This window comes from Chiloscyllium plagiosum, unplaced genomic scaffold (assembly GCF_037043375.1).
Source record: "Chiloscyllium plagiosum isolate Xiang-an unplaced genomic scaffold, Cpla_swu_hap1 HiC_scaffold_16, whole genome shotgun sequence".
NCBI classification, from domain to species: Eukaryota; Metazoa; Chordata; class Chondrichthyes; order Orectolobiformes; family Hemiscylliidae; genus Chiloscyllium; species Chiloscyllium plagiosum.
In genome coordinates this window covers 55,777,236-55,798,660 of record NW_028270154.1, presented here as the reverse complement: position 1 = coordinate 55,798,660, position 21,425 = coordinate 55,777,236, and the positions used below count along the sequence as shown (strand labels likewise).

Genomic DNA, 21,425 nt, shown 5'->3' with positions numbered 1-21,425 from the left:
TGGCTCACATAACGTAATATGCAGGTTTTTGTGCATATCCAGCAGACTCTGAGATTGCTGGATCTGGCTCTCCATTGCAGCTGCCAACTTGTCTGTGGAGGCAACCAGACACTTACATGCCTGAGTCAAAACAGTGCCAAGAGCATTGGTGCAGTCCTGCCACCTGTGTGCCAGCAGATAAACCTGCTGTTCCTATGTCCTGTTTGTTCATTTCAATAAATTTGTTAAACAAAAACAGAAATTGCTGGCGAAACACAGCAGGTCTGGCCTCATTTGTGGGAAGAAAGCAGAATTAACATTTCGAGTTTGGTGCCCGTTCATCAAATCTGGAGAATGTTGCCAGTAATTTCTGTTTTTGTTTTAGTTTTTCAGCATCGGCAGTTCTTGGTCTAATTGGAACAAAGTTGTTAATAGTTGTCACCTCATAGTCCTCTCTTGTCTGGGGCTGAGCTTTGCTGTGAGTGCCAATTAACGATGGCATATCCCACTCAATAACTTGTGTTGATGTGGTGCTCATTTGCACACCAGCATGTGCTCCCAACTCTAATCTCAGTGACTCATCAGTATCTGAGCTGATGGAGATTACAGTAGGCACTTTTGCTGATGCTTCCTCTGGGGTATCTCTGCTTAATTCCTGAGAGGTTAAGGAGTAGATGTCTTGTACTGCTGTCCTCTTGGCTGCCAACACTGCTTATTCTATTCATGCCTCAGGAGACAAAAGAAAGAATGCATTGCCAGCAAGGGATGGATGTCTGGGCATGTTAACAATACATTCACTGGGATAGTAATAGGAGATTAGCACAATGATGGACAATGGTTCCTACTTGGTTGTCAGGGTATGGAAGTTTTGGCATCTTCACAGGACCAGTCCTAGTCAACATTTCAGAGGGCCAAGATCCTCTCTTCTTATGGGAGGTCAGAATCTAAATGTTAGACACCCCACCACCTAATTCTGTTCGTCCTATTACTGGCTGTTTTCTCCTGAAATAAGACAAAGGGAGGGAATGAATGAGATAAAAATGGCTGGCATCTGATAAGGCTAGTGCAGATAAGGAAAAAGTGGTGAGGTGCCCTGAGTGAATGTGTAAGCAGTGCAGAGTCCATGCGGAGTTAGTGACCTGGAGGTGGTCGCAGGTTCAAGTGGTGACAGTGGGTCAGCAAAGACGTTGCATGCAATAGTGGGAGTGGTAGAGCATGAGACTTTGAGAGATGTGGGTCAGTAGCAGAGTAAGTGTGAGGTAGGGGAGAGAAGATGGCTGCACTTACCAGACAAAAGAACAAAGGTCATTGACCTTCTACCAACACTGCTGGATGTTAGTCTGAACTGTGGAGGCTAGTTGACAACTTCAGACAAGACTGGCAGGATTTAGTTTGTTACCTCCTTTGTCCCTTCTAGAATAATAGGACAGCTTTCTTCTGCACCAGGTCCCTGTCTACAAAGTGCAACAACACCTTCCCCTGATCTGCCATGTCTGGGTCAAGATATCAGAAACATGCAGGGCAGCTTCAGACTGCTGGCATTTGATCAGGAGCACAAGGGGTCTTTACAAGATTATGCCATTGCTAGGATTCTAAGGATATCTCAGCAGTGGCAAGCACTTCTGCCTATAGTGAGTGATAGAAAAGTGAGCAGGGTATCATAAGTATGTGGTGCATAGTTAATAAGGCAAGTTTGCGAAGATACCATGAGAAAACTCATCTTGCTTCTTGGAGAGAAGCTCTCTCTAAAGTTAGCCAAAATGGGCACATAGCTAATTTCCAGTAAGATTGAGCCCATGATGAGGAATAATTTGGCTGGTTGGTTAGTTTTCTATCATCTAGTTTACAATTTTTAATTGATGCAAATGAAAGAAAAATTTGTAAAAGCCATTAACAAATAAGCAATCGCTAAGGAGGTAGAATATGGGAAAATATTCAGTGGATGTTTTTCTAGTCTGGTTTTATGATAGAATATTGAATATCTGAATTGAGCTTAATACCACCTGTTCTCAAAAGCAGACTTCATTCTGATTGCAGAATCTATATTGGAACATCACTGATAATTTTCTCAATATAATATCTGATAGAAAACAATAAAAAGGGGACAGTACCCACCCAACAGAATATGCCAATAGAGATATGATAATTTAGATAATTAGGTTTAGCAGACATGCGTGGATTTCTTCGAGGAGAAAGTGAGGACTGCAGATGCTGGAGATCAGAGCTGAAAATGTGTTGCTGGAAAAGCGCAGCAGGTCAGGCAGCATCCAAGGAACAGGAGAATCGACGTTTAGGGCATGAGCCTGTTCCTTGGATGCTGCCTGACCTGCTGCGCTTTTCCAGCAACACATTTTCAGCTCATGCATGGATTTCTGTCAACATTGCTGTTTGATTTTCGATCTCCAAATTGCTATTCTGTTTCTGCTCAGTTGCTGGGGGTTAGGGTTGGTGTGGGAGAATGGTTTCTGGAGTGATATTGAAATCGTGCTGATTAGGCAATGACTCCCAAAAGAGGTGACAATCTCTGCACAATATCTAAGTAATCTTTGTAAAGATATTATTGATGAGATTTTGACAGTAATGGCACACTATTATTATCAGTAAGACACAGTCACGTCTTGTTAGAAATGCACTCAATCGTGGGATAATAAAGGTTGGAAAAACTTAATTAGACTATGAATATTTAGATACATATATTTGAAATCAGTTCATGTAGTTGACCCCTACATCACAGCTAATTTCCTTTACTACTGGAATTATGGTCCCCATAGCAGGCAAGAAACCCTCCAAGAACTTGCCAGAATGAAGTAAATTAGAATGATTTCCTAATGTTCATTATAGTTAGTGGTGTGTAGACCATCATTTTCATTAACTGTCTTATTTACACCAAAATGAAATGCCATTTTTCTGCACTGACCCAAATGATGTTCAGATGACACTGGAGTTTTAATAAATATATCTAACATAGATAAGTACAATATCTTACAGTCTTGTGTCATTCTTCAGGATAAATAATGTGACCTTAACTATTGCCGGAATTATCATTATCTAATTTTTTAAAAACAACCATGGAACTGCTCATGATATACCTCAGCACTGAACACATACTAAATCTAACCACAAAAAACAACAGCAGGAGAAAAAGGACAATGTGAGAAGTAAATTTTAATATTCTGCCATATTTTTGATTGGAAAATGAACCAAACAATGTAATATTTTTGTCACATGTTGGCCATTGATTACTTCTCTGCAAACCTGACTCACTCCCTTGGTATGGTGCTGATAGTGGCAGTGCTTGTGGAGGGGTCAGCTGCAATCACATCTTCTGAAATGAAGTAAGGATTCAAGAGAGTAGGATATATATTGTCACTAGCTGCCGAATTTGCACCTTGACTTTGACTATATTCCATTCCTGAATAGACCAGGTTAGTTGTTTTCATGGACTGAATGGAGGGACAGGCTTGTTCCAAAACCTCATCAGTGACAAGGCTAACCACAGAACTAATATCTTCACTAATTTGACTCAAATTTCGCAGTATGGTTGTGTGCATCTGTTGCAGGTTTGTATCTAGTTGTTTGAGGCCAACATAGATAGCACCCCATATACTGGACAAATCTATCTCAAGAGCATTCTGGATTTCAGTGAGGCCAACCTTGAGAGCAGTCAATTGGTCTGCCATTCCATCCCGCAAGGCATTGTGCAAGTCTGCAAACATCGAAGCTTGTTTGTCTGCAGTACCAGACTGGTCAGCAACTTGCAACTTTGCCATGTTAAGCTGCTCTGTTGTATGGATGCCAGCAAAATTAGCGTGCATATGAGTTTCAAGATCAGCCATGGTGGCTTGTAGATCCCCACTGACTGAATTCTTAGCCTCTTGAAGCCCCAAGAATAGAGCCTGAATATTCAGATCAAGCAAATCATGTGGCACTACAACTTGCATCTGATGACACCTACGTAGCCTTGTGGATGGTCTGGAAACTGCTTCCTCCACCAGCTGTGCTACAACTGCTTGTTCTGAGGTGACTAGTTGCATTGATCGGTCCTGTGGCGGAGGTGACGGTGATGTTTCTTGTGCTCCTCTGGTTGTTGTCTTGATGCTTGATCTGGCTGGCCTCTCCAGCACCGATGGGACTGGCACATCTGTTCAGATAGAAAGAAACAAGTATGAAGCTACTATTCAGTCAGCTGCAGATGAAGTTGTTTCCTCTGAACTTGAAAAACACCATCTAAAACGGATTATCTGGTGATAAGAGGGAGAATGATAGGTGAAGCAATCTGTTATCACTAACAACAGGTAGCCACAGAAAATGCTGTTCAAGGTGAAGAGAAGAATATGGTAATGATGAATGTTTAGATCTGATTATGATAATGACTGAGGAAGCGTATTTTGGACATGGTTTCATGTAACATATATAGGATGACGATGGCATAATGGTATTCTTGCTGGACTAATATTTCAGAAACCTATGTCCTGGGGAGCTGAGTGCAAATCCCATCATGGCAGATGGTGGAATTTGACTTCAGTATGATCTGGAATTAAAAGCCCAAGGACAACCATAATTGATTGTCAGAGAAACTCATCCGGTTCACCAATGCCATTTAGGGAATGAAAGCTGCCATCTTTGCCTGGTCTGACCTACATACGATGTCATCACCATCCAGAAGACATAGTGTCACAAAAGTATATAGTCAACATTGACTCTGGAGCCCATGAAGCCTCAAGGCATCAGATTAAACATAGGCAAGGAAACCAGCTTCTAGTTATGTTGTACTACTTTCACTACCAAGCGCCCCAAAAAACAAAAAATTGATTAGGTAAAGATTCTATATTGAATTTGGAGGTAGCACGGAGAGTGGCAAAGACACAGCATGCACGATGGGTGAGGGACTTCAATATCCATCACTGAGTGGCTCAACAGCACCACGACTGAGAGAGCTGGTTGAGTCCCAAGGATATACCAATGAGACTGGGCCTGTAGCAGGCAGTGAGAGAACTTGTGAGGGGGAGAAACATACTTGACTTCATGCTCAGCAATCTGTCGGCTGCAGATACATTTCTCCATGACAGTATTGGGGTAGGGTGTGTTGATCTCTTTATAGACATAGAGACAAAGTCCTGCCTTCACATGGAGAATATCTTACATTGTGTGGCTCTATCACTATGCTAAATGAGATGGACTTGAAACAAATCTAGCAACTGAAAACTAGCATCCATGAGGCACTGTAAGCAGCATCACTGGCAGCAAAATTATACTCCAACACAATCTGTAATCTCATGGCCTGGTATATTCCTCACTTTACTATTTCTATCAAGGTTGGTTCATTGAAGAGTGCAGAAGATCATGTAAGGCATACCTGAAACTAAAGTGTCAATCTGGTGAAGCTATAATACAAGACTACTTGTGTGCCAATCAGCATGAGCTGCAAGTGAGAAACAAAGCTAAGTAATCCCACAACAAGTGGATCATATCTAAACTCTGCAATTCTGCCACATCCAGTCATGAATTGTGGTGGATAATTAAACAACACACTGAAAGAGATGGTGCCACAGATTTCCCATCTGTAATGACTGAGGAGCCCAGCATCAGTGCAAAGATAAGGCTAAAGAATTCATGAACCTGTAGCCAGAAGTGCCAAGAGGTTGATCCAGCTTTTTCTGGAAGTCTCCAGTATCATAGATGTCAGTCTTCAGCCAATTCACTATATATGATATCAAGAAACAATTGGATGCCCTGGCAATTGGCACTTACAAGATTTCCACAATAGTAATAGAACTGGCCATGTCCATCACCAAGCTTTTCCAGTACAGCTGTAAAACTGCCAGAGAAAGAAGTAAAACTGCCATATTCCTGAGGATATGGCAAATTGTCCAGCTATGTCCTGTACATAAAATGCATTACAAATCTGACCAAGCCAATTACTGCCTCATCAGCCTACTCTTGATCATCAGTGAAGGTATCATCAATAGTGCTGTCAAGCAACATTTGCTCAGAAAAGGTCTGCTCACTAACATTCACCTTCTGCCAGGGCCACTCAACTCTTAGCCTCATTACAGGCTTGGTTCAAACATGGCTGGGAATTTGATTTCTATCATGTTACTGGAAGGTTACTAATTCCTTGTCAGTCAGGAGCCTTGGTAAAACAGAGGGTAAGTCAGAATGGTGACTATCAACTTCCCCACAATGAAGTGGGAAGCCATATAAGTCCATATAAATTCAGCTTCTTTTACACAAATAACAGAATTATGTTTTGTATATTTATCCATTTCAAAATAAGTATATAAAGGATGAAAGTAAAGATAGTAATTGGAAACAAGGAGTTATATATTGGAAACAAGGAGTCATATTATGTAAAATCAGGCCTGTCTGAGGAAGATCTGAAGGACCCTGTTTGACTGTGAAACATGCTGGAAGGGCAGCTTCATGAAAAGGTGAACTTCAAAATATACTAATAGCATATAGCCGCAAGAATCAATTGATCAGATTGTCAACAGGTGCTGTGATCAAGGCAATAACTGCTTGTTTGGTTGAGCTGCTTGAGCTGATAATGGAGTTAGTCATAGCTTCAATGCCAAATAAAGCCTTTCAATAAGACTTTATGGAGCATAAGAAGGATCACTATATTGACACACGGCTTAAAGATGTTAGAAAATACAAAGTCATTTGGTTTAATAACATTATCTGCGACCATTGTGTGCAATTACCAGCACTGTTGTGGTAACCAGGACACAGAAAGTATACAAACCACGTAAATAGCACAGTAACCTGCACCTAATCCAAAGCTACACCGCACTTAAAAAATCTTTGCAAGCTTGTGGTGGAAGAGGACTTTGGACTTACAATTGGAAGAAATCTAGTTCCAGAGGTATAATCAGAGGTTACAATAAGATACGACCAAACAAAATGCATGTGCAGTATTTTGGCAGCAACAACAGATAGCACGCCAGAATCACATGTTGATGCAAATTTAAACATGAGGTTAGGGGAAAGACAGTCAATAGTGAAGATTGTGGGCGGCACGGTGGCACAGTGGTTAGCACTGCTGCCTCACAGCGCCAGAGACCTGGGTTCAATTCCCGCCTCAGGCGACTAACTGTGTGGAGTTTGCACGTTCTCCCCGTGTCTGCGTGGGTTTCCTCCGGGTGCTCCGGTTTCCTCCCACAGACCAAAAGATGTGCAGGTCAGGTGAATTGGCCATGCTAAATTGCCCGTAGTGTTAGTTAAGGGGTAAATGTAGGGGTATGGGTGGGTTGCGCTTCGGTGGGTCGGTGTGGACTTGTTGGGCCGAAGGGCCTGTTTCCACACTGTAATGTAATGTAATCTAATCTAATCTAATCTAATTCAGATCAGAGAATTCTTCAATCAGAAAACAACACAGAAGACGCAAGGATGACGTCAAAACTTGAGGCTTTTGCTATGATCAGTGCTATATTCCTGATGTAGTTAGCAAACGTCACAGCAAACGTCAATACAAGGAAAAATGTGACCATCTTAATATTCAGATGCTATGATTACAATGCTAATGTCAATGCTACGACACACAACAATCAAAGTAATGTGTGCAATGGGTCATCCGTTCATTACATTGGTTAAGTGATTTTGAAATGTAGCTATGGCAAGTCTGCAAGGAAACTACAAGTATACTAACTGATGGACACAAGCAGGCCAGAATTGCCAGTTACTGTTATTTGTGGAACTCAGCAATGAAACTATATATGAGATGACTCCCGCACCAGTCATGGTAGAAGAGTCCAAAGTAATCATCCTGATCATGATTTACATCAGATATACTCAGAGAGATTTGACACTACAGGAAACCTCAGAGATGATGTAATACTGCACCATAGAGAAGGTGAAATCCCATTAGAAATCTCCTAGGAAGAACAATGTGCAAAAACAGGAGACCATTAGGACAGAATTGGATGTCATAGAGCATAATGCATTATTGTTGTATGAATTAGCACACTGACTAATGCAGCTTCATCACATTTATAATGAAAATAGATGGCATAAACCTGGCACCAAACATGGATATTCGTTGATGTACTTGGCAGAAAGATTTCAAGAAATCATTATTTGCAGGATAACATCTGGATCAGGCTTATTTTAAGTGTTACCTTTTGAGTTACCTATTTATCAGGATCTGTTCCAGCTGTGAATGAACAGAGCTAAAGAATAGGCTCCTGTATGCATTTCCAATGATTTTGTGGTGCTGGGAAAATCTGAAAAAGGGAATAACCTAAATTTATGCTCTTTCAAGGTAGCAGCTCATGGTAAAAGAATCATTTTCACCAGCAAGAAATACCAGGTGAATGTGGGTCAGATTAATTTTCCAGCATTATTTATCTGATTTCCAAGATCCATCCTGATCCAGGCAAAATTGAAGATGTATGACACATGTCTCCTCCGCAGGACAGAGAACTTTCAGAATTTCCTCACATTCTTTAAATTTTTAACAATATATATACCCAATGTCACCAACTGAGCATCAGCACTTAGAGAGCTTTTATGGATTGTTCTGTATGAATAGGAAAAAGGTGATCAACATATGTCTGAGTTATTCTAACAAGCATTATCTAAAGAAATATTTGTTCTACAATACTAAAGCCAATAGAAGAGACAGTCTTAGAGATTCACACATCCTAAGAGGTTCAAAACATGCTTTATTCAAGTTGGGAAGCCAATCATATTTAATTCCAAAGTCTGTTGCATGTGCAATCCAATTATTTGAACATTGAACACAACCTCTCTGGTTTTCAGTATCCCCAAGTATCTAATTGGCAAATAATTCATTATGGAAGCTAATCGCAAGTTACTTTACACAAGCCACTGACAAGTTCACCACCCAGACTACAATGACTTACAAGAAATATACAGAGACACAACTTTAAATTCCTTTACAATCTGAGTAGCAAAATACTTAGCTACATTAGCAACACTGACAAGGCTTTCTAAATCTGAAAAATAACTGCTGGAATCAGAATTTTCCTTCCTGATCTGAATTCCTGGGCAATTGTGTTCTGTTGAAGAATTTCAGGTACAAGAATGCCTTGAAATGCAAATTCATCTCTGTGCAGTCAATAATATGTTAGCAAGCCTGAGACTTTTTGCATCATCTCAGGTCAACCCCCTGCGCCCACACCTCCTCCCTCATCTCGATCCAAGGCCCCAAAGGAGCCTTCCACATTCATCAAAGTTTCACCTGCACATCCACCAATGTCATTTATTGTATCTGTTGCTCCCGATGCGGTCTCCTCTACATTGGGGAGACTGGACGCATCCTAGCAGAGTACTTTAGGGAACATCTCCAGGACACCCGCACCAATCAACCCAACCGCCCCGTGGCCGAACATTTCAACTCCCCCTCCCATTTTGCCAAGGACATGCAGGTCCTGGGCCTCTTCTACCACCACCCCCTCACCACCCGATGCCTGGAGGAAGAACACCTCATCTTCCGCCTAGGAATACTTCAACCCCAGGGGATCAAGATGAACTTCACCAGTTTCCTCATTTCCCCTCCCCCTACCTTACCCCATTTCCAACCTTCCTGCTCAGCACCATCGTCATGACCTGTTCTACCGGCCAATGTTCCTTCCCGCCTATCTGCTCACCCTCCTCTCTGATCTATCACCTTCATCCCCACCCCCATCCATCTATTGTACTCTTTGCTACCTTCTCCCAAGCCCCACCCTCCTCCCATTTATCTCTCCACCCTGGAGGCTCCCTGCCATCATTCCTGAAGAACGGCTTATGCCCGAAATGTCGATTCTCCTGTTCCTTGGATGCTGCCTGACCTGCTGTGTTTTTCCAGCAACACATTTTCAGCTCTGATCTCCACCATCTGCAGTCCTCACTTTCTCCAATTGCCCAAAATGTCGATTTTCCTGCTCCTCGGATGCTGCCTGACCTGCTTTTCAAGCAACACATTTTCAGCCCATTTTGCAGTAGTCAGTGTGCCATGTTCTGGGATTTAAATGTCCAGCAGCACAGACAGACAGCTTGGCAGCTGATGTGAAAAGTAAGGTAAGTGGGGTATCAGGATGGCAATTGGTGAGAAGATGAGTGGAGTCTACGTACGTGGGTAGGGTTTCCTTGTCTGGACACCTTGTTCAGGTAATGGCCATATGTTCTTGCAGCAACTGTGACAATGGACTGAATATTCTGATCGTTGTAGCGGAGTAGGCTGGAATTGTGCGTCAGAATCATGTAGAAATCCCACAATAAGGTTGAAGAATTGGAAGTATTCTAACTCACATGTACAATGGAGTAGCAGTTGGTTAATGTGTTAGGGGTCAGGTAAGACGGGTGCCAACTTTGTCGGGTGCCAGGCAAGCGATGCAATGCGTGCAGTAGGTCAACAGAAGTGGTAGAGCCAGGTTTGGCAGGACAAGGGGTTTGCTGGTGAGAGGAGGGATGGGAGAATTGCCAGTGGTACAAAGGGTATTAGGACCAGGGATTGTCAAAGGCAGTAAGGAGGGTATAGAGACCAGCAGAAGGAAGAATGAGTCTGGTGGACGAGGAGGGTTGCCAGCTGGGTGGGCACGGCCTCTGTATTTGGAATATTGGGACCAGTGAGTCTGCCATGCACACTTTCAGGGCACTTTCAGTTGTCTGATGCTTGAAAACTTGGAAAACTAATCAATGACAAAAAAAAATGTTGTCACCAAGGACAATGAAGGAATCTAATGCAATCTTGTGCTAACAATGCATCTGTACCTGGGCTTTAGGCCATGATGGAGTATTAGGTAACTAGGACCTGATGGGAGACGGGGGTGGGAAAGTCCATGCCATACAGGAGGAGAGGGTAGTGGAGTGGGGTTTAGGATTCCAGGGATCTAACGTGTCAGGAGAGAGGCTACATGGAAAGTTGAGGCCTCAGCTTAATAGCTAACCAGAAGGTAGAGTAACTATTAGCTGAAGTAGTTCCTTTCAAGTTCCCTGTACATTCTGGACATGGGAATTTTTCATCAGAAACTTCAATTTGCCCAGCAATTCCCATAAATTCTGCTGCACCTATTATTCTGCTGGGTCCCAACATACAATTACAGACTGTGCTGCTCCTATAGCTGTCTGATCATTGGAATGTCTGAGCCATGACATCAGTTTGTTCAGTAAATCCAAAAGAATTCGACCAGACAATGGAACACAATATATTGGTAGACCGTTTTGGGACATATATGGTAGCTGTGGCATAAATTGTGTGACTGCTTCACCACATTTCCCCAGATACAATGGTCTTTTTGAGTGAATGGTCCCTACACTGTCAAGTGCACAATGTGCAGAGACACAAAATAAGATCTCTGAATTGTCACATTACTCTTCGAAGCAACATATTTCGATATGGAATTGCCATCACCAGGGAAAATCATGTTTGGAAAACAGATTGGGATAACCTTGTTAATTTGTCACCAATCTAAAGTTTTAGGAATACAGGAGAAATGTCCTGAAAAATAAGGGAAGATGAATCAGGAAGTGACTGACATCCAAGCATGAAGCTGTCTCGTCTGCTCGGAAGTCAAGTCATTTGGGTTATACTCCATACTCAGGAAAACTGATTCTCCAAAGAAGTATCTGAAGTGTCCAGTAAGCCAAGCCTACAAGATCTCAACATCAAATGAAGCAACATTGAGGTGAAACAGAAGCTAGCTAAGGAAATTGTATAACTCGATAACATGTACCACCTCTATTTGCACCTAAAACACAACCAATGATGAACTCTGAATGTGAATTTGTGGAAAGCTACTATGAAACAAACCAGCACTGATAATATCCAGAATGTCAATGTACCTACAAGGTATGAATACTGAAATGATAAGACTGGATCTCAAGAAGACCATATCTTTATGTGGTCCAAGAGGATTAATAAGTGATCACATGGACCTTTAACTCCTTAACTTACAGATGCAACATTATTTGTGTAAATAGTTTCCAGAAACACCCACGTTGTGTATGTATACATAACTTTTAATATATGTAATGTTTGAAAAAAAATGTTCATCATTTTAAAAGGATATCTAAATGCTGAGCAGACCTGTCTGTTGAACTATCCTGTAATGTACACAGATATGCATTGTGCTGTTCAAATAAGTTTAATCTACTTATAGTTTACTAATCCTGAGTGTGTGTGATTGACAAGCTTCCAAAAAAATTCAGAAATACAACAAGATGGGTGAAAATGATGTGATGCATTGAACAGAATGTGTCATTGCTGGCTTCCAGTCCTTAAGGGCATTGACATCTTTGACCAGAGAATTTACTTCTTGACCACCAGCTCCCACTCCCTTCTTGAGGGTGATCCTCAAGACTTCCCTGCACAGTACCATGGCATCTCTCCTCCTGCAACCTCCGCTACTACTGTTTTCCATCACCCTCTCTCTGCCCTGCTGTTCAATTTCTTTGTTTTAAACTACAGACATATTATTGAGTACAGGTTTGCATTAAGAGGAGTAGATCTGCATCTAGTGACAGAAGCCTGCCCTCTGTACAATGTTATTTGTCCCCCTGTTGAGTGCAGGAACATCAGAACCGACATTGGCAGGGAAAGGTTTCATGAAAGCACCCCTAATGTAACAAAATATCTTAAGGTTTGTTTATAGCTCTGTTAGCAACAAAATTTTATACTGAGCTACGTAAGACCTAATAGGATAGGGAAATACATCGAGAGTGAATTCCAGAACTTGGGACCTTGGTAATGATTGTACAGCAACTAACAGAACTATGTAAATTAAGGGTACACAAGAGGCCAGAGATGGAGAAATACAGCAACCTCCCAAAGATTGGAAGAATGGAGAAGTTTACAGAAATGAAAAAGAGGTGAGGTTTTGAAAATAAGCATAACAATTTTAAAATTGAAGCAATGGTGAACCAGAAGTCAATATAGATCACCAAGCACAACGTTGAATACAGATGTAGCTGGATATCACCCTCGCTCTGCAGCTGAACTCCAGCTGAGATTAAACTCCACACATCTCCTGAGAAGTAGTAATGACTTTGAGATAACTGCACCCTTAAAGATAAATATCAGCCAGAAACGTAGAGTAAAAGTGTTTCATAACACATCTTTCAGTTATGTTATGTAAATTAGTTTATACAAAATGTTTGATACATCTTATGTTAATTAATATTTGGTCTTTCTTCATTTTATTTTGTTGCTACAGTAAAAGTCTTTAAAAGTGAAATTCTTCCTTAATTATTTCCATTGGAAATGTGGGAATTCTTTCTTTTAAAATGTTATCAATTCCTATAAGGAGCATAAGACAATATGTCAATACTTTCTACAACTGCAACAACACAGTTATTTGCAGAAATTGTAAGTTGGTTTTAGTGATATCCTGATACTTTATAGGCAGCATTGTTGTAGTCTTCAATGACAGAAACTGATGATATAAATATTGTATAACTACCCACCAGCCCCTTGTTATACAAAATATAGGTGAAATATAGATCTAGCACAACCAACAATGAGTGTTAACAGCAAAATACATGATAATTACTGCTCAGCAACCACTTCACAGCTCAAAACTACTTTCATAAATGTGGAGTCTCATGCCTTCAAAACAAAGTTAAAGTTGCAGATTTAAGAGAAAAGGTAGCCTCATAGATGTTTACATCACAGAATAAGGCCATTCAGCCCATCATAGCCATACTAGTCAACAAAGTTCCCATTTCCAGCATTTAGCCCATTGTCCTGAAGCAATGGGAACACAACTAAATATATTAATAATGCATAAAAGTGATGAGATTTTCTGACTGAACCACCCTTTCATGTAATCAGTTCTCGACTCCCATTATCCTCTGAGTGAAAGAATTTCTCTTTAAAACTCTTAGCTTTTTTCTCGTCTTAAATTTATGCCCTGCGCATCCCCCCTCCACCACCCCACCCCCTGTAATTGACCTTTCTACCTATGAAGGAAATGTCTTCCTATTCACCATATCTGTGCCCCTCATAATCTTACACACCTCTGTCAAGTTCCCCTCTCAACTTTTGCTGCTCCAAGTAAAACAGCTCCAGCCGATTCATAGCCGAGACCCACCATCCTGGTAATTATTTTCAGAAGCCTCTCTCGCACAAATATATTTTTCCTATAATGTTGGTGACCAAAACTGCACAAATACTCCAATTGTGGCCTAACCTGCATTTTGTAAGGTTCCACCAATACATCCTTGTGTTTGTATTCTGTCTTTGCTAATAAAGGCAAGTATTCTCAATGCCTTCCACAATAACCCAGGAAGCCTGATTGTTTATTGTTGAACACTGAAATAGAGCCCTACTCATGACGTACATAGGCTGGTCCAAGCCCAGGACAGACAGTTCTACAGACATGTCCCTGAGTCTTTTTTCCCCTTTCTCTTTATATCTGGAAGTGTTATCACAAACAATTGAATGGCTTTCCCACCACCAAATCAGCATGGTTTTTAACTATTGACTGCCATCTGCAAAACACCCATGCAGCCAACTAGAAATTTACATGCAAAGCCCATTACAGGAAATGTAAACCGCCAAAAGTGAGGGAGGGATAGGGAAAATGGGAAGGGACTAAATCAAAATGGAGCTAGACTGGGAAATAAATGACTATATTTGTCACAGTGTCCATCTGACTCTAAAGGCATCAAGAAAATTGGTGGACACAGCGTGCTCCCTCTCCAATGACATCCAGGGAACAAAGTGATGGGTCAGATTTTTTTTAATCTGCTTTTCTTTTCTTACATCTAGAAGTGATGTACCTGTTTTATATTTGTTTATATACCTAGAAGTGATTAGTATCAATATACAAAAGACTGAGCTGATGAGTTCCAGGTGGATAGGCTATTGCCTATTACCAAGGGAATGAATACTCAGTGAGTTCAAAACGAGATTAATTAGTGTATATCAAGATATCTCTGAGCTTCCAGAGTCCTATTGTGTAAGCTATTGCTTTGTTAATCCTTCCAAGAGCATTACCTCATTTTTCCAGTTGAACTTCATTGACACTGCTCTCTTGAAAGTCCAGAATTATTTATTCCCTATGTATGTATATTTGTGAGTGAGGGCCCATATAAATTCAAGTGACCATAGGCTTACCAAACCCTAGGACTGCTCTCTCATTAGAAAGAGACGACTGGTGGTGATTTAACCTGAGGGCCATCATACCTCAGGTGAGGGGAAAAGCTGAGAAGGAGAGATCTTCATGGTATCCTCAGCCAGTTTTGGGGATTGAAGCTCTGCTGTTGTCATTGCACTGCTTCGCAAACCACCCATCCAGCCAACTGAACTAAACTGATCTTGCTATATTAATTCACAGAACCATACATTTGGCTTTTCTTCTGAATTACTTTTCTTGGGGTTAGAGGGTAATAGAATTGTTATTTCTTTCCCTTATGAAAGCCTTGTAATTAGCTGTTTATTGTTCCTGGTGAAAAAAAAGTTAATTACATTTTAATTGGGAAAAGGTATGGCTACTTGTTCAATAGAACAGACATTTTTGTTGCAGCTAATGAGGGAGATTAAAAAGATTGGAGCAAGTTCCCACCTCCTCACCTGGCCATAGCACTGTATATAAAATGTTGAGTAACACCATTCTTTTGCCAGACAAAACAAGATTTGGCCAAAGTGTTAGATGACCCTGTGGGAAGTAAGGTTTATATGAAAATCAGCAGAGGTGGGGAAGCTAAATTCAGATAGTGTTCTCAAAGTGACTGAGGACAACTAAAATGCAGGAATAATGAAAGAAGATTTGCTGGAAAAAACACAGGCAATCAAATTTTTGGTTATGTTATAAAGATGTATGAGTAACCAACATCTAACTCTTGTAGCTGAGATGATCCTGAAGTGTTTTCAATGACTTTTAGGCTTGTAACATTTATTCCACAGAACTCGGAATAGGCAAAGAGTCTTCCCTGCACTTTTTGGTACAATGGTGCTTGATCCTTGGGTGTCTTATCTCCCATGACTTTTCTAACATCTTCTAGGCATCTAAAGGTCTCAAAGTTTCACACAATAGATTTAAATGAAGATTCACAAGCCAAATAGTCATGATGTGCAACGCTCCATTAATTGCTTTGGAATAAAATTGAATTGGAAATTCTGAAATGTGAATACAGATGTTAAATACACTGATGCAATTCAGTATGACAGAAAGGTGTGGTTTTGAATGATTGCACACATTTCAATAATAGTTTACAATGCAATGTTAACAATTGAATGTAGGTGGACATTAGAACATTGATTTCAAATTATGTCTACTATACAGGAAAATTAAAATAAACAATGTCACACTTACGCTGAAGAAATGTTGCTGCCCTTACTAAGACATGTTTTCCAACTATTCAGTCATAACAATTAAGACATTCTGGGTTTTGTGACTTTTTTGTTGTGATGTTAATCATTATTTATACATTGCAGCTTTCATTCATGACAACCCTTTGACATTGCAACCATAGTTACAATTCTTTGAACTGATATGTCAGCTCTCTAAAGTATGATTATGATCAATGTTATTTTGTGCCATGCCATAGCTGACAATTTAGCTCATGCACTGATGAAACTTTTCTTTTACATTCGATAAATTGTTGACACTTGCAGCTTCAGAAAAATGTGCTGCCTTTTGTACTTTTAATTTTGTTGTAATTGTCTATTTACTGACAACAATAAGCAATGATGCATTCATTCACAGACATTAGGCAGTTCATTCTAATTGATGATAATCTCTAATAATTTCTGTCAACATTTGATTCAATGCCAACAGTAACATCTACTTAACAAATGTAAGATGGTGTTTATAGATTATTTAAGATAGATACCAGCATAGTATATTTTTAAAAAACGGTTGATATACTTTCAATTCTCTCGAGCATGAGAGACGTAACTGGTGTCAGGGAAATAAATTTTGATACTTGAAATATTTGCACCTCAGTTATTTACAAGGTTGGTGCTTAAACTCCTGTGATAATCTACTTAGTTTATAAATAAATACCTTTGCAAAATAAAGATGTGTATTGAGTTCTTCTGATGTCTCCACTTCCTACAGGTTTCCTATGGTACATAACCAAATCTTAATTAGCACTCAAGATGTTCAAGCACATTTTATATTATCCTTGATAAAACTAACTAACATAAAAACTGACATTGTAAATTGTGTCAACAAACTCCACTCATAGTCAATTGACCAAAAATCAATATTGGTTTTATAACTGAAAGGCCTTCATCTCAACTATCTTCAGTCATTTAATTAATAACCTCCTTCTGTCATATACACCCAAAGTAGCAATAATCACTGATGATTACACAGTGCCTGCATCCATTTACAACTCATTTGATAATGAAGAGGCACCCTAAAACTAAATGCAACTATTATCCAAATCTGGAAATTATTATTATTCAATGCCATTAATATTTACATCCCATAACAGAAGTTATCATGCTAAATGAGACAAATTCTCGCAAATTCCTTTTTCCACTAAGAGCACAACCAAGTCTGTTCTCCATTCACAACATCCTGGGGATTACTATTAATTGGAAGACAAATTGAATGAGATACATGGGAATTGCACAAAATAATTTTTTTACACTGATTATTAATGACCTAGAACTCACTGGTTACAAGATTGATGGAAGTTGAATAGTATGGGGGAAGTAAACTTGAAGAGCTATTGACACAGCATAACAATTGGGGAGGCAATGGTATTATTGATGGACTGTTAATCCAGGGAACCAGGTAATATTCTTGGAATCCAGGTTTGAATCCTGCCACAGCAGTTGGTAGAATTTGAATTCAATGGAACAAAATCTGGAATTAAGAGTCTAATGATGACTGTGAATCCATTGTTGATTGCTGGAAAAACCGATCTGGTTCACTAATGTCCTTTGGTAAAGGGAACAGCCATCCTTACCTGGCCTGGTGAACATGTGACTCCAGACCCACAGCATTATGGTTGACTTTTAACTGCCCTCTGGGCAATTAGGGATAGAAAATAATGCTGGGCCTGGCTAGTGCTGCCCTCATCCCATGAATGAATAAAGAAAAAATAATCTCTAGGATTTTTAATTGCCTTGCGCATGTACTGTTGATCACTTTAATAAGTAACACATCCATGAAAATTTATAAAAGTGAAATTATATCGATTTGCGGGCTGAATGTACATTGCAGAGTCTTTGAGGTCCTTCAGTTGTGGAAGGCACCATGTGTATCCTATGGGTTCATCCTGCATTTCCTAACCAGGTACATCAAGTTCCAAACTTAACCAGAGAAGAGGGATAGACAGTTGTGTCAAATGATCTCCTCAATCACCCACTTCCCAGACTTGTTCAGGCTTAAGAGCTAACTAGAAAATCATCCGATATGCCTTCTCTGGCCCCTTTATCAGATGGCCAAAGATCAAGAACATGAGGTTAACCAAGCATTGAGGAAAAGTCGCCAGGAGATATTAAAATAGGGACTTCAGCCTTGCAGAGCCTGCATAAACATGGAACACAGACTTTTAAAAACTACAGAAATTACAAGTAAAGTTCACTTGATTCACATTTGTTTCATAAATATAACTATAATGAAAGTTGTATGAAAGAATCATGCGCTTATTACACTGATGGTAAATGCAGAAATAATCTGGCAAATTACTGGACTTCCATGCTTAATTAATGTTACTTAGTATGCATACTATAACTTACCAATTCAAATGAGCATTTATACTTGTCTTGTGACTCTTCTGAATTTACTGCCATTAAATTCATTGTTCCCAATTATTCTAATATACTGCCATTGTGCAGCAGGCTGATTGACCAGCTTCCAATGCCATAGTAATGAACGTTTACAAACTTTTATTTTTACTTACATTGCGTCAGGCAAGTTGTCCTCCTCATTCTCATCTTCCACCATAAACCTTTCTTCTACCACTTCATCATTTGACTGAACTAATAAAAGTTTAAAAATTCATGTATTAGATAAGTGCGTTATAAACTATTACAATATTGGCTCACACATAGCAAACAATTTCAGAGAATTTTTTAAAAATGTTTAAAAGCGACAATTCTTAATTGTATGGAATATAGAATTTATTCTGTGCTGCAATTCACAATAAAACAAAGATACTCTTTCTACTTAATTAATAGTATTATTCTAAGGACATCTTTAGATACAGTGCTTCAATTACAGTTATTATCATCAGTAAACTGCATTTCCTACATCACAATAAATTAATAATCATCTTTCAAGTTCTCCTTTGCCTTTCATATTAGTATCCAAGTATGACTTTGAGCAGGATTTTCAGGCCTTGCTGAAGCCAAGATTGGACACAGCCAGGAGCTAAGACAACCCCCACTGGCTGTTGTGGGGATTCTCTTGCTCTAGGCTGCCTTTGTCAAATGTGAAAGAGCAAGTTGGGTTTGGGAATTGGGGTAGTGACAGGAGAGCTATTCACCTGTCTGCAGTAAATCGCTGACATTGAATATGGGTGTGAAAGGGTTAACATTAAAAAGAGCTGTAATCATACCATGTCGCATGGACTAGTGGGCAAAATGGTTTAAGATTACGAAGAAATTAGAGTTAACATATGATCCTTCTCAGAGACTCTGTAACAATTTCCATCATATCAATGTAGCATTTAACTAGTTGCTATACCAAGTAGACCTTATTATTTCCTATGTATAAAGAAGTTTTTAGCAGCAATCTTCATCAAGCAGCAACTCAGGTAGCATAATGAACTGGCATGCCCATACAATATTGGGCGGCACATTAAAAGCTACAGTGCCAAATAAAAGAAGAATGACTAGGACTTTTCGGTCAGTTTTCACGTCCCCACAGTGCTAGTACCAAAGTAAGAGTCTGATGGAGGCCACCAGACAGTAGGCCTGAATGTCCAATTTCAGGCACGCTTCAGAACTTCCCTCCCTGTTGGCCTGCCTGGGTTCGGGAGCAGCCACAGACCTCCCTATCAAATCAGATTCCCCTACAGTAGTCCCGTATCTGCAGACAGGATCCACTTCTTAGATTTAATTTTAAGAAGTTGGAGAGAAGGCACCTCCATATTGAAATACCTTCTCCTTTTATTAAGGTCTGTTGTAGCTTGCTGAAATTTTCAAGCTGGAAAAACCTCTGATTAGCTTTCCAGCTTTGACAGTCCCAACCAACCAACACCTCCTCAAGTCCGCCTGCCCAATCATACCAATTACTGGGCACTCCCATGGAAGTCACAATTCTGCTCTGGGGGTGGATTCAGGACCTAGGAACAGTTCCAGCCTCAGGGTACAATTTTCCCCAGGTGCAGAGAGAGGTCGTGAGATGTGCATCAATGGAGTGAAGTAACCCTGGAGAGAAACTCAACTGATTGAGAAAGTCTACTGGTGTGTTTCTTGCCCTGCTAGGAATTAAGGTCATTGTGGTCAATTCATGGACAGTTGAGGGTCTCAACTCATCACCTCCCTGACCGAAAGGCCTACCTTTCCAAAACCTGTCTGTCTGTTTGGAGAGGGGTCTCTAGTTTCCCTAATCTGAAGACAGTAGTCGATACAGATAGGGTGCAAGGTTTGGCCACTGAAAGCCACCCCGCTCCCATTGTATCAATACCCCTTTCTCTGTGACCTGATCCCACAATATGAACATATAAAATCATTTGGGCAGCACGGTGGCTCAGTGGTTAGCACTGCAGCATCAGGGACCCAGGTTCGATTCCACCCTAGAGTGTCTGTTTGTGTGGAGCTTGCACATTCTCCCTCTGTCTGTGTGTATTTCCTCTGAAGGCTCTGGTTTCCTTGCACAATCCAAAGATGTGAAGGTTAGGTGGAGCGGCCATGCTAACTTGCACATAGTGTCCAGCGAGGGGCAGACTAGGTGGATTAGCCATGGGAAATGCAGGATTACAGGGAAAGGATAGGGGAGTGGGTCTGGTTGTGATGATCTTCAGAGTGTCAGTGTGGACTAGATGGGCCAAATGTCCTGTTTCCACATTGTCGGGATTCTATTCTATTTACCTTTTCAGTGCTGGATCCCTCTAAAGAATGGGTTATGACCAAAGAAGGTGAGAACTCAGAAGTTACCACCCTCTGTTTAAGTAGTTTGGTTTAGCTACAAATTTAACCTTTGATGGCTTAATACCTAGACCAGGATAGTTTTTTAAAAATTTATTTATTCACAGGATGAGGGTGTCATTAGGTGGGCCACTATTTATTGTCTATCTCTAGTTGCCCAGAGTGCAGTTAAGTCCACCATATTGCACTGGGTCTGGAGTCACATGTAGACTTGACATGGTAAGGATGGTAAATTTCCTCCCGAAAGGAGATGGAACGTGTAAGCCGTTTTCCACAACATATATAAATGGGAGCAGCTAAGAGAAATGTGGAGACTCACAGGGGACAATTTGATATTTGTTTGACCATTTCTGTTGGTAGATTTTTGCAGTGATGTCCAATCTCAGTCAGTTTATTGCATGCTTCAACATTACTTAGTTACATTGGAAGCTGTTACCTTCCAGCAGCC

General features: G+C 40.3%; 1 protein-coding gene across 2 annotated transcripts in view; it reads right to left on the bottom strand.

The window, feature by feature from the left end:
- The window catches only part of LOC122556712 (putative E3 ubiquitin-protein ligase MID2), a 100,154-nt gene that overhangs the window by 19,480 nt on the left and 59,249 nt on the right, over nucleotides 1–21,425 (bottom strand). Inside the window, exons 8-10 of one of the 2 annotated variants that reach the window (XM_087995050.1) lie at nucleotides 18,787–18,865; nucleotides 16,932–16,990; nucleotides 3,935–4,120 (exon numbers count right to left, since the gene is read on the bottom strand). In XM_087995050.1, coding sequence (XP_087851176.1) covers nucleotides 3,935–4,120; nucleotides 16,932–16,990; nucleotides 18,787–18,865 — 324 coding nt within the window. Of the gene's footprint in view, nucleotides 1–3,044; nucleotides 4,121–16,931; nucleotides 16,991–18,786; nucleotides 18,866–21,425 lie in introns of those variants that run through there. The other variant, XM_087995049.1, reaches the window with a different exon arrangement.